The 13154-nt window shown below is 50.1% G+C and overlaps 1 protein-coding gene across 1 annotated transcript; it reads left to right on the top strand.

Annotated features, from left to right (window-relative positions):
* The first annotated feature begins 271 nt into the window (after positions 1–271).
* Aadacl3 (arylacetamide deacetylase like 3) lies at positions 272–8859 on the top strand. The gene is made up of 4 exons (XM_047566675.1): positions 272–460; positions 2624–2840; positions 4598–4661; positions 6267–8859. The coding sequence occupies exons 1-4, from the start codon at positions 293–295 to the stop codon at positions 7039–7041; spliced, it is 1224 nt and encodes a 407-aa protein (XP_047422631.1). The 5' UTR covers positions 272–292; the 3' UTR covers positions 7042–8859.
* Positions 8860–13154: the final 4295 nt, after the last annotated feature.

Genomic DNA, 13154 nt, shown 5'->3' with positions numbered 1-13154 from the left:
TGGTGTAGTCAAGGTCACTGCTGCCATGAGTGCCAAGAGCTGAGCTGGAACTGCAGCAATCTTTTCTAGCTGGATCAGGTTGTGGGAGCCACTTTCTCCTCTGTGTGGGCCTGGCCCTGACCTGGAACCACATCCTCGCCTGAGTCTGTGACTCACCCGGGCTGTGCCAATGTCTGCAAGAGGCCAGGAGGCGGGGAGAGAAGGTGGTGGCGTATAAGTGAGGCGGTCTCCTGGCCCCAAGCACGTCCTCGCGGTCTAAGCTGAGCACGGCCTCCTCCCCGGCAGGCCCAGCATGGTGGTCCTGGTGCTGGTCTTCCTTGCAGCTGCCGGTGTGTTCTCACTGGGAGTCGGGCTGTGGGCAGTCTGCAGCCACTTTATCACTGCAGATATCCCTGCAGGTACCGGCCACCCCGTGAAACTGAGGTTCCTCGGTTGCATTTTCCAGCTATTGGTGACATGGGTGAGTTCTGCGCTTGATTTGCTCCCTCCTGAGGTTGGAGGGAGTTGGGGAACTTGCATATCAGCAGCTTCAGAGTGAATTAGCAACAGGCATCACGTGGCCTGCAGTCTAAGCCGATAGCACTTCTCAAAACTGAATGAATCCTGCTCGCTGGCTCTCAGCCCTGCAGGCTGAGCTGCCCTGGGTTATAGCTACAACATTCAAAGAATGATCGGCTTCTTTTTTAGAGTCAGCTGTTCATGACTATAATGAAATATCTGAGATCATCAAACTGTAAGAAAAAAGTTTGTTTGGTCTCACAGTTTTGGACGTTCCAGGTCATGGTGGGTTGGCCCCACTGCCTTGGGCCTGTGGCCAGGCAGCACATCCTGGCGGGGGCAGGGGCACAAGGAGCCAACTGCTCACCTCATGGCCAGGATGCCAACGAGGAAGAGGGAGGAGCTGGGGTCTCACAATCCCTTCAGAGGCCCATGGACCTCACCAGGCCCCAACTCCACAGGTCCCGCCACTCCCAAGAAGGACACGCAGGGGCTCCCCGTTTTCAGTCTGACTGATTCATTTAAACACATGCATACAAGACCCTGGGGAGAACCACACAGGAGCGGCCAGGGTGGATTTGCAGTTCTTTGCCAGAGAGTTGACAGATGGAATAAAGACACAGGTTACATTTCTTACGACTGGCGATTGGCTCAGTGCCTCCTCTCCTGAGAAACGCCGGAGGGTGTCTTCCCCACCCCCCGGGCCTGCTTTTCCAAGGTGTCACGCCAGGGAGCCAGGGTTTCCCAACCGGGACACTCGGTTGTCACCCAGCTTCCCAATGACACTGCCTTCACTTCCTCAAATTCAGGACGTCGGGCGCAGAGAGAGCCCTCCTTGTTAGCCACGGTCACTCTTTGTTGATTTTTTTTTTTTCCTGCAAAGACGTGTTGTGCAACTGTTGTGTCATGGCTCCAGACTTGGGTTCAATGATGGACGGAAGAGAGATTCCCAGGCAGGGTCTTTGTGAATCCAGGGAACTTGGAGTCTATGATAGTGGGGGTGGGAGACCAGCCCCAAACACCTTCTCCAGAGCCCAGTGCTAGGAGGAAAGCACACGGGGACTCGCTCACGGAGGTGACCCGAGCCCCCAGGGGGACAGAATGCAAGGCGCACATGAATGTGGATGGGTCCAAATCCCTCATGTTCACTACTGACCTCTGATTGAAATGCAGCCTCCCATTAAGATGGAAGGCAACAGACCCCAGTTGGGTGAGCAGGGCTGAAACTTTGTCACCAAAAGGAGTTGCTGCTGCCGTCTGTACATTCCTTGACCCTGGGCACATCTGACTGCTCGCTGGTCCTGCTGCTCAGTGTGCCTGTGAGTTAGCGTGTACGTGGTGACCTCGCACCTTACTCTGATGAACTGCCTTGCTCCACAATTTCACGTATTTCAAACATATTCTGGGGCAAGGTCCGCAGGCGACCCAGGACAATAATGGTTGTGGGACCCAGTAGGGCTAGGGACTACGAGGGAGCCCAGGGAGAGTGCTGGTTTATTTGTTCATTATTCTGTGCATCTCTGCACACCTCCCACAGGAGGTCGGATAAGAAGCCCTGGGGACCTGCCCAGCATTGACGTTGTTATCAATCTCCTCTTCTCACAGTTCTGCCCTCTTCCCTAGTTTCTTAAGAAAATCATGTCATCGTATTCAAAACTATCCCAGTAGGTGTGATCAGAAGATAAGAGCTCCTCCTTTTCCTTTTTAAGAAAACATCGCCATCGTTAGCAGCCTGCATGGGAGGCCTGGAAGCTCCTCCCTGACGGGGACGGCCTGTGCAGCAAGGCAGAGCAGGAGTCTCGAGGGAGGGCAGCGTTCCAGGCGGAGAGCTAGTGAGCGGGCCTGAGTCTTTTCGTTGCAGTAGGAGTGCCAGGTGTCTGGGGACAGTGGCTGAGGGGGCGGGCTGGCGCTGGGACCACGTGGGCCTGGGTGAGCGTACATTTTACTGCAGGTGAGATGGGGACACTGAGGGACCCAGCAGGGCTGTGGTCCAATCTGACTGCTCTTTGCCAAGCCTCTTCTCGCCACCTGCAGAAGGCAGGTGTGGCCGCCAGATGGCAGGTGGCCTGTGAGATGGCCCCAGCAGAACCTCTTCTCCATCCATTTCCTCTTCTTTCTCCAACAGGGGATCATATTTGAGAAATTGAGGATCTGTTCTGTACCCCAATTTGTCAGTTTTGTGCATGACCTGCAGCCACTGAAGAAGGATCCAGATGTCATGGTCAAAGATCTCCACTTTGGGACCATCCCTGTGAAGCTGTACCAGCCCAAGGCGCCCTCCTGCACCCTGAAGCCTGGTGTTGTCTTCTATCATGGCGGTGGAGCCACTCTGGGGAGCTTGAGTAAGAGCACCCCTGGATCCCCAGGGAGCCTGCCAAGGGGCCCCAGAGCATGGTCTTCATCTGAGATTACAGTCCACTGTCAGGACCAGGGACACTGGGATGGTTAATGGATCTCAGACCATTCAGGAAGCAAAGACATGGAATGCACTGACTTCTTTTTTGGTAATAAGGGCACGCCCACACCCACACACAAACATGCATCCACAGGTTTAACCACGGATTGAAAGTATTTTAAAAACTGTATGTGTATATATGTGTGTGTGCCTACCCATACCCATGCAGCCAAGGTACATGCATACCATCTTCCTTAGGTATCCATGGAATTGGTTCCAGGGATCCTCACTGATACCAACATCTACAGATACTCAAGTCTCTTATACAAAATGGCCTAATATTTGCACATAACCCACTCATATCCTACTCTACAAATCATCTCTAGAATACCTATAAAACCTAGTACGATGTAAGTGCTATGTAAGTTGATGTTATATTATTATTTAGGAAATAACAACAAGAAAAAAACTTGTCTATGTTCAGTACAGGTACATTTTTAAATACACACACACACACACACACACACACACACACACACACGTACCCATGGTACTAGGAATTGAAGTCAGGGATGTTTTATCACTACCGCTGAGTTCCATCTTCAGCCCTTTGTATTTTATTTTGAAACAGTGTCTCACTAGGTTGCCCAGGCTGGCCTCAAATTTGTAATCCTCCTGCCTCAGCCTCCTAAGTTGCTGGGATGACAGTTGTGGCTCAGACACATTTTTTTTTTTACCAAGTATTTTTGATCCGCTGTTGGCTGGATCTGTGGAGACATAACCTCCTACCCACTGTGAGTATCTATCAAGATGAAAACACTTAGAAATGAAATTCACACCACACAGAAGGAACGATTCCCAAGTAGCTTGCAGTGGTATGAAGCTCATGCTGTGCAAATACCACCTACATTTAATTGGAAAGAAGAATACTTTAAATGCAAACAACTAAAACACATCATTTTGTTTCAGATCAGGTATTGCCTGACATGAATTCTGGTACAGAAACAGGAAGATCAAAGATTTGAGGAAAATTAATAGGAGGAAAGACTCCAGGGGAGACAATTTTATTATCTTAATTCCTGACCTGCAAGTCAGAGAAAGGATATCTTTATTTGGCTTCAGCTGGACTTCATAATCTGTGGGATGCTGGGCCCTCATGGTGGTCTTTGAGAGTCAATGGGGGCTTAGGTTTGGTTTGCATGATGAGTGATAATAACCGTCAGTATTTATTAATGATATTTACGTTGCTGGTACTGTGGAAACCCTGTATGAGCGTTATCTCATTTAACTCCCCAGACCCTCCTGGAAGCTGAATAGTATCACTATCCCCATTTCACAGATGGGGAAATCAAGCCTGAGAACTTAACTCTCTCTACATTAGTTCAAGTTAAAAAGGAAAAAGGAGGCCACATTGAGTTTTGAACTCTGGTTTGTGTGACTCCCAGGATCACACCCCAGACTTCTGTGTTCTGTGACCAAACAGCTTCCTAGACATTTTTCAGGCAAGGTCGGATGGACGGGGCCTGGCCATCCTGGAGAAAGTTGCTCAGGGGAGGAGGAACAGCGAGTAGAACAGGAGGAATTCTACTCCGGAACTAAAATAACTGTGCAAAGCATAGAGTCTACCAGGCGCTCTGTCAGCAAGCGGGGGACAGCTGGCCAGCACACCTTCCCGGTGAATGTGACCAACCTTTTGTTTTCCAGAAACCCACCACCGCGTGTGCTTGCGTTTGTCCAAGGACAGCGGCTCAGTGGTTGTGGCAGTTGGGTGAGCGAAGGGGAGGACGGGGACCCTGCTGGGCAGCCAGCTCTGGTTTGGAGCGATGGGGGGGCAGGAGGAATGGGGGGCTGACGGGAGTGTGGGGGAGTCCGGGGTGCGGCAGGGGGCAGGGAGGAGCCAGTGAGGAGGAGGGGGCAGAGAGGGCCGGACGGAGGGGCGGAGGACAGGCAGGCCTCCTGGCGTCTGTGTGGAGAGGACTCCAGCAGCCCTGGCTTCTGGAGGCGGGGTCGTGGTCTTTTCCACGCAGATCAGGTCCGAGCGGGCGCAGGTTCGCTTTGGTGGAGGAACCCTTCTTTGAGAGGAGAGCCTTGCACGCTCCAGACAAGTAGGACTTCCCTCTGCTAAACGCCAGCCGCGCCAGCGGTGCCCAAGACAACCCCAACACTGCCACATCCCCTTCCAAGTGCTCCCTGGAGGGAGGTCCCCCCAAGGAAGGGAGAGGAAATTAACAAGCAAATGAAGGAAACCCGCTCCCTCTCCTAGCTGATGCCGAGAGCTCTCACTGAACCTGGAATTTCTAAGAGGGGCAGTGGGCACTGGGCAGGGGAGAGGCAGCCTGGCCCTCCCTGGGCCTCCGTCCTGCTGTCCCATACATCCACGTCAGCTTTCCCCGTGGCTTCACTTAAATGCACTCCTAGTGAAGAAATACCACTGCTGAGACGTCTCCTGGGGCACATGTGCCAGCTCTCAGGTGGCAAGGCTGGTCGAGGAGAATTAAAAATAAAAATGAGAGAGAGGGACAGACAGAGACACCTGGACAAATGCTCACTTTACAGCTCTCGGCTCCAAAGAGATAGCTCAGTTGTTGGCCCTCTGCGCCTTACTGTTCTGGTTGTGCCAGACCAAGACAAAGCCAGCAAAGCTCTGCCAGAAGGTTAGGTTCTGTCCCAGCCCCAAATCGAGGCAGCCTGGAATGAGGGCCCAGGAGTGGAAATGACTGGCAGGTTTCTTTTTTTTTTTTTTAAATTGTGATCAGCATTTAAAAAAAGGGTGACATTTCTCATGAAATCCAGATTTCTGGAATCTCTTGAGTAATGAAGTCTAATAGTGCCAGGTTGACGTCCCTGGGTGACCGCCATGGTCTACAATGGGCACAGCTGATTTGAAGGGGTCCTGCCTGTGATCTGTTGACCTTTGGTGGGATGTAAGTCTACGCGGTCTCCCCACAAAACCTGTGGAGAGGGAAGGATGAATTGCAATCAAGACCCCAGCGAGCCAGAGATGCTCGCAAAAGAAATACAAGACAGGAGGCAGCCCCAGCTGTGGGCCAGGGGAGCGGCACCAGGTAGGTTTGGGAACATGGGACTGGTGCTGTGACACCCAAGTGGTTGGCCAATGGGTGGGTGGCAGGGCTCGGATGGAGGCGCTAGTCCCTGTAGGGCAGTGAGCCCTTGGGAATGGCAGCTGCTGGTTCCTGAGCTTATGAGCTAGGTAAAAAGGGCCTTATGTCTACCATTTTGTTTAGGCCTCACACTTCCCTCCATCTGCCCAGCTTTCCGAAAGGGATGTTAATAGAAGAAATTTGGGTCAAAAGATGCTAGACATTTACTTTGGGATGATGAGCATAGACTGTGGTCCTTGATTTCTTTTCAGGTATCGCAAGTCACCCAAGTATAAGTTTCCAGTGATGCTAAGAGACTGCATTGTGGCCACCATCCACTTCCTGCAGTCCCTGGATGCCTACGGAGTGGACCCCACTCGGGTTGTGGTCTGTGGTGACAGTGTGGGAGGGGGAGTGGCAACCGTGATCTGCCAGATGTTTGCCAGCTGCCCGGACCTCCCCCGGATCCGCGCTCAGATTCTGATCTACGCCGCCCTCCAAGGCCTGGATTTCCAATCCCCTTCCTATCAGCAGAACAGTAACGTCCCTCTGCTGACCTGGAGTTTTGCCTTCTACTGTTTGTGCTGTTACCTGGATATCAACCCTTCCTGGCAAAGCACCATGAAGAAAGGTGCCCATTTGCCGCCAGAAGTCTGGGAGAAGTATAGAAAGTGGCTGGGCTCAGAAAACATCCCAGAGAGGTTTAAGAAGAGAGGCTACCAACCCGTGGTCCCTGCGCCCGTGAACGAAGCCGCTTTCCTGGAGACGAGCGTCCTTCTGGACCCAACGTGCTCACCCCTGATCACGGGAGACGACGTGGTGTCTCGGCTCCCAGAGGCCTGCATCGTGAGTTGTGAGTATGATCTGCTCCGGGACCACTCGCTCCTGTACAAGAAGAGGCTGGAAGACCTGGGGGTGCCCGTGACGTGGCACCACATGGAGGACGGTTTTCATGGCGTGCTCAACACCCTTGACCTTGGCTGTTTGCACTTCCCATGCTCGGCAAACATTCTGAATGCAATGACCCATTTCATCAAGGGGCTATGACCCTCCTTCCTTCCTGCAGGTGCATCCCCCCACAGGACTCTCTGTGGCTAACTGAGGTGATACTGGGCGGGGATGGGTGGTTGTCTCCTTCCTGGTCTGGCTTCTAGAATCATCCTGTGCATAGTGTTCCTGATGTCTGAAGCAAAGCAGTAGAAGAGGTAGGTTTGGGACTCTGTGTCCATGTTCACGGTTGGGAAAGTTGGAGGTGACCATCTTCAGCGGTCACCTGCAAGCGTGGATCTGCATACCTAGGCTGCTCCTGTCCTCCTTAGCTAGAGCCCAGACTGTCCGGGCTGACCTGGGCTGTGTGGTGCAGTGCCTGGTTGGCGGACCTTGGGGAAACCCAGGGGCATCGTCTGCAATCCCATGGGACTTTTCCAGGGGAGCCCTGAGGTCTGGGAGCGCAGTGTCCCCCTTCCTGCTGTTGCCCACATTCTGGGCTCAGAGCTGTCTTCACTTTCTTGACTGCAGCTTTCCCTAAGTCTAAATCACTTCAGAATCCGTCGCTGTAGGCCCCTCTTTGAATGGACCGCTGAGGTGCGCAGCTGACTGCTCAGGGGAGAAGGCACCCACGGGCCTCGAGGCCCAGAGTCAAGGACGGGAGGTCCCAGGACTTTCTAGAAAGATCTGTCATTTAGCTCCCGGTTAGTGCCATAAGATAAAGGACAGTGACTTTGCATTCCAAATTACATTCTTGGATCAACAAATTAAGGACAAAGACCCAGGTCAAAGTTGAAATTAACCAAATCTGTCTCTGCTGTTCTCTGCCTCTCTTCCCTATCACCCCATGCGGAACCTCCCTGCCCTGCTGAGCCCAGACCACGTTGCCCTGTGTTCTGTCCCAGAGCGACCACTCGCTCCCTTGTCTCATCCCTGAGCCAGCATGGGCTAGTATAGGTCGAGCTGCGCTGCGGTGAAAAATGGCCCCCAGAGTCCCAGTGTCTTTTGACAGCAAAGGTCTCTTTCCTGGGACCAGGCCAATGGAGCAGGCTCCATCTGAAACATCTCCCATCTTGGGGCAGAGGGGAAATATCGTGGCGAGCCACACACTGTCTCTCTAAACTCCTCAGAAGCAGCCCATCACTTCTGTTCACCTTTCGTGGCTGGTGAAGTTCGTTTGCCTTTCACGGGTTGGGGGAGTCACCTGGCCAAGCCTGACACTGATGGAATGGAGAAGCATAGTCCTCTCCCCAGAGAGGCAGTGGATATTTTTGGATATTCTCAATCATATTTCCATTTCCATTCTCTCTTTTTAAAAATTAAATCATATCACATCAATGATACCCAAATATAAAACCTTAAAATATGAGCAGTAAGGCTAAAGTCCCGTTGACTGCCCTCCTCTCAAATCTCTTCCCTTTTATCCAGCTGTATCCATGATTGCCTTTTTTAGTTTGTTTTTTGAATGTGGTGTTCCAATCCTTTAAAGCCTGTTTCTTTGCACTTACATAGGCAGATATATACCCACAGAAAACATAGAATATTATTTTGGGGGATGACTTTGCCAAATATTGTTGTATAAAAGGTATTATTCTATACAGGTTTATGGAGAGCAGGCTGCATCCTGCTGAGTTGCCCCATGATGTACAGAAGAGCAGTGTTCAGGCTGTACCTAAACCTGGGCTACTCCATTCTATAAAGCAGTAGTCTGCCATGAGTTACTCCATTTTGATTTCAGGTGCTGAAGCAGAGTGACCCGATATCTAGCTTACGCAAGTGAACAACCACCAACTGCCTAGCTCAATCAAAAGGCACAAACTGATAAAAAAAAAAAAAGAAAAGAAAAAGAAAATCTAATAAAAATGACCATCCGGGAACTTGTTGAATTAATCAGAAGCTCATGGATACATGGGGGTATTAAACTCGTATTGGAAGAACCAGGCCCGTGAGCTTACAGAACACACCAGACCACCAAATGGAGCAGCCCCTCACCTGAGGCCCATAAAAGCAGAAGCCCCCCCAAGACTGGACATGGTGGCACACTGACCCCGTCACCGGGCTACTACTCAGGAACCTCACCAGGAAAATCCACACGGTGATGAACCTCCGATTTCCTGTCCTCAGAGTGCGGTTTCTCCTGCCTGGGCGACCCAGCATGGCCCACTCCACGCTGACTCTCTGAAACGGCCATCCCTCTGGACCCTGGCCTAGACCGAGCTCCTGTGCTTGACAGCTCTGCACTCTGAACACAGTTCCTGGGCTGTTTCCTCATCTTCCTTGGCCGCCTTCTGTGACTCTGCCATCACATCTCTTCTCTGCCTCTGCTCTCAGCTCAGCCCCTTGAGCCCGGGGGCTTCCTGAACCCTGAGCCTTTCTGTAACCTACGTACATAGAGTTGTGTCAGGTGCTTCGTGTGATGTGTGACTGGAGGGCTCTAGATATTAGTCGTTAAAGTTGGAATAAGAGAGTCTGAGGTTGCCTGGCCGGTGACTCTCGGAATTTCACAAGCCTTCAAGAGGAGCCTTGGCTACCTCGTTCTTCAATAAATCCTGACACTGCGGAAGGGTGCGAATGTGTCCTCGCTTGTTTATGACAATACTGTGCACCTGGAGTTTTTTCACTTAATAATATGCCTGAGGAATCTAGCCTAAAAAAAATAGATTTATCTTATTCTTTGTATTAGAACAGGGACTTAGAGACTGTCTTTCTCAAAAAGCCTGACTCTTCACTTGGCCCTGCAGATGCTCGGTGTATAACTCAGAGCAGGATAAAAGTTTGGCATCTCTGCCTTCATTTTGTATCTGTTTCCTTCATTACCTTAAACTTTGGGCCAGATGGCTGCTCAACTCCGCACACAGACATGCTAATCACTTAAGGAATGTTCATCGAAGGGAGTAGTCCACCCCGCTCAAGGATGAAAACAGCAAGATAAGAATAACTAAGGTATTTTCAAGATCTTCAGGGACATTGAAGCGACTGCTAGATTTTTAGAACATCCTGTTTCCAGATCCCTGGAATAGAGCCTAGAAGTCCCCAGTCCTTACCTTACACCTCCCACGGACAGTGCAGCCTTGCACTAGATCAGCCCATCAGGAGACTGCCCTGCACGCCCCCAACAAGATCAGTCGCTCATCTCACAGGAATCAAATCGCCCCCTTCCCGGATTACACGTCTGACAGATAAATATCCTATGAAGCAAGTGGAGATTCCCACTCTAGTGATAAGGACTTTTCTGGAACGATCTTGCAGAACCAGAACTGGGATAAAGATGAACCAGCGGCAGCTTGACCAACAGTGTTTAATCACACAGTGGGCATTTTGGTTGCATCCATCCACACTTAAAATGGGCCCAGCCTTCGTTCCCTGCCCAGTTCCTCCTCTGCGTGAACCTAAGGCTCCTGTCAGAAGCCCTGAGATGGGGCCGAGATGGCTGCTGAGCTACTGGCTTCCCAGCAGGGACATACTGATTCAAGTTCCTTTCCTGTTTTTCACCATTACTTTTTTCATTTGGATTTTGGGGCGAGTGGCTGGACCTGATTTATTGGAACCCCCAGAACTGGACCCTTGGCTGAGGATTCTGGCAACGGTATTCCTTGGTGTGGCTACATTACAGTTTCAGCTATGCTTGGTGGGCACATTTGGTCTGTTTCCAGTTTTTCACTATGAAAAATTTGTAATGAATATTTTTGCACAGTCGTCTGTTCTGCTTGGGTGATAGATTCAAGAAGAAGAGCTGTTGACTGGGCATGTTTTATTAATTAATCAATTAATTAATTAGACTGCAAATTGAACTCAAGACCTTTCTACCACTGAGTTCCACCCTCCAGCCCTTTTTAAAAAATATATTTTGAGACAGGGTCTCACTAAGTGTCTGAGGCTGGCCTCAACCTTGTGGTTCTCCTGCCTCAGCCTCCCAAGTTGCTGGGATTACAGGCATGTGCCACCACGCATGGCTGGGCACATTTAAAGTGTTCATGGAGCAACCCCAATGCCCCCTGCATTCCCTATGTTCAGCAGATCTCAGTTTGTAGGGAAGCAGATTGTAGCATCCAACCCCAAACACACGGTGCTCGTGGTTCAGTTTCAAAGCATTTCTTTTCATAGGAAAACCCTTAAGGGTCCATTTCCATACAGATGAACCACCTCTCCGCCTGTGTCAGCCCTAAAGGACACAGATTGTAAGTCGAGGAGACAGACGCGTTCTGGGCTCCTGCCTGTTTTTGCAAAGCCCTCTGGGAGCAGTGATGTCACACGCTCCACAGCAAACCAGAGGCCCAACGTTGGCTGAACCTCCTCGTTCCTCTGTTTCTTCCCTAGAAACCAGGCTACATGTGTCCAGCACAAGCAGTTGTCCCTGTAAAGAGCGCTGATGCGGTGCCGGGTGTGAGTACATGTTTTCCACCAGACATGTGTGTGTGCATGTGTGTGTGTGTGTGTGTGTGTGTGTGTGTGTGTGCTGTTTATCAGAGTCACAGCAAACTCCCTGGTAGGGTGAGCAAGCTGTTCTTCTACATAAGAATCCTCGGTTCAAAGAGAATCGAGAATTATTGCCCTTGGGACTTTTCTTCCCCAATTTTCCCAGATACACTCCTCTAAAGTAGAGAAAAGAATACATTTTGTTACTGAGATAAACTTGGTTTAGGCACAAAGGAAGAAAGAACCAAGCACCTGTTGTTGACCCTCGACGTGTGACCAGCACCTTCTAGGTGCCTCAGAGGTAACATCTCCTTGCCTTCTCGTGGTCTTATAAAGAACATGGTATTTTGTCCCAATTTACTGGTTAGGAAACCAACATTGATTTGGCCAGGGAACTTGGTCAAAGTTAAATAGCCAGGAAGTGGTGGAACTGGAATTTCCAGTAGGTCCGTGTTTCAAATGCCTCTCCCTACAACCATTCGGTTCCCTCTGCAAAGACTCTTAGTTATTCTTCATTTGCCAAATTGCTGAGACTGACCTGAAACTTGGATCCTCCTGCCTCAGCTTCCTGAGTCTCAGGGATCACAGGTGTGTGCCTCTGTGTCAGGCTTGGCAGATGTTTTCTTGAAATGAAGTAAGTTTATCATTTCAAGGAAAACAAAAAACAGAATAGTTGCCCATGATGAAATTTTGATCTTTCAAAGGTAAAACTATAACTTTGGAAAACTCAAATCTACCATAGTGAGCTTGTCAACTTCCTAAACACATGCTTTTCTGATGAGATCAACACCGATATTAACAAATCTGATGTTTAAATATCATATGATGAAACATTTGAAGATCCACACAGCTTGGTAATGTTCTGAGTGACCGCTGCAATGTTACAAAATGGTGAACAGGTAAAAGATTCACTCAAAGCACAAAAGGAACCGTGGATGTTAATGCCACAGCACTGGAGAGTTTTGGATGCCGCAATACAGCTCTTTAAGAGTTTCAGAGTAATATCAAAGGTGCAAGCCCTGTGATCGGTCTTCTCCCTGTGACACTTCTGACCCCAGAAGGATTGTATTTTCCACAGCACACCAAGCAATTCCCAGTTTTCCTCAGGCACCAACTGGGTGTCCAACAATCTAATTCAGTCTAACAGTAACTGCTAGGTCATGCAGAACTCAGGTTAGAGACTCAGTCCCCTTAGACTGCCCCGTTTTCAGATGCCAATCACAAGCTGGGGACCTCGAGTCACCCACACATCTGTCTGCCTTTGCTATAAAGCAGAGGTTCCCAGGGCCGTCCTATGTTCGACAATTTGCTATAATGGATCACAGCAGTCAAGGAAACTACTACCTGTTTGTTATAAAAGATGTCACAAAGGACACAGATGGGGAGGACAGAGTGAGGTCCAAAGACCCAAGCACAGGAGCTGTGGTCTCTGTGGTCTTTGGGGGGTGTTGCCTTCCTGGCACCTGGATACTTTTACCAACACAGAGGCTCGACAAACCCCTTCATTTAGGGTTTTGCAGAGACTCTATTCCATGGGCGTGATCGATTAAATCACTGGCCATTGGAGGTTAACTCCATCCACAGTCCCTCTCCCCTATGAGGTGGTAAGAGACTGGAGTTCCTTTGAAAGAAGTCCTGTTCTGAGGCAACCCAGGGGTCATCAAGAGTCACCTGATTAGCAGAGACTCCCTTATGGTTGAAAGAGGCTTGTTAACAATTAACAAGAGGGGCTCCTTTGACACCTATCACTCAGGAAA

Source organism: Sciurus carolinensis, chromosome 1, assembly GCF_902686445.1.
Source record: "Sciurus carolinensis chromosome 1, mSciCar1.2, whole genome shotgun sequence".
Classification (NCBI taxonomy): domain Eukaryota; kingdom Metazoa; phylum Chordata; class Mammalia; order Rodentia; family Sciuridae; genus Sciurus; species Sciurus carolinensis.
Note: the sequence above shows the minus strand (reverse complement) of the source record. Positions and strands in the feature narration are given on the sequence as shown.

Coding starts and splice junctions, on each gene's coding strand:
- Aadacl3 (XM_047566675.1), top strand. CDS start 293: ATGGTGGTCCTGGTGCTGGTCTTCCTTGCAGCTGCCGGTGTGTTCTCA. Junction 2,841..4,597: donor AGCCACTCTGGGGAGCTTGA/GTAAGAGCACCC, acceptor TTTGTTTTCCAG/AAACCCACCACCGCGTGTGC. Junction 4,662..6,266: donor TCAGTGGTTGTGGCAGTTGG/GTGAGCGAAGGG, acceptor ATTTCTTTTCAG/GTATCGCAAGTCACCCAAGT.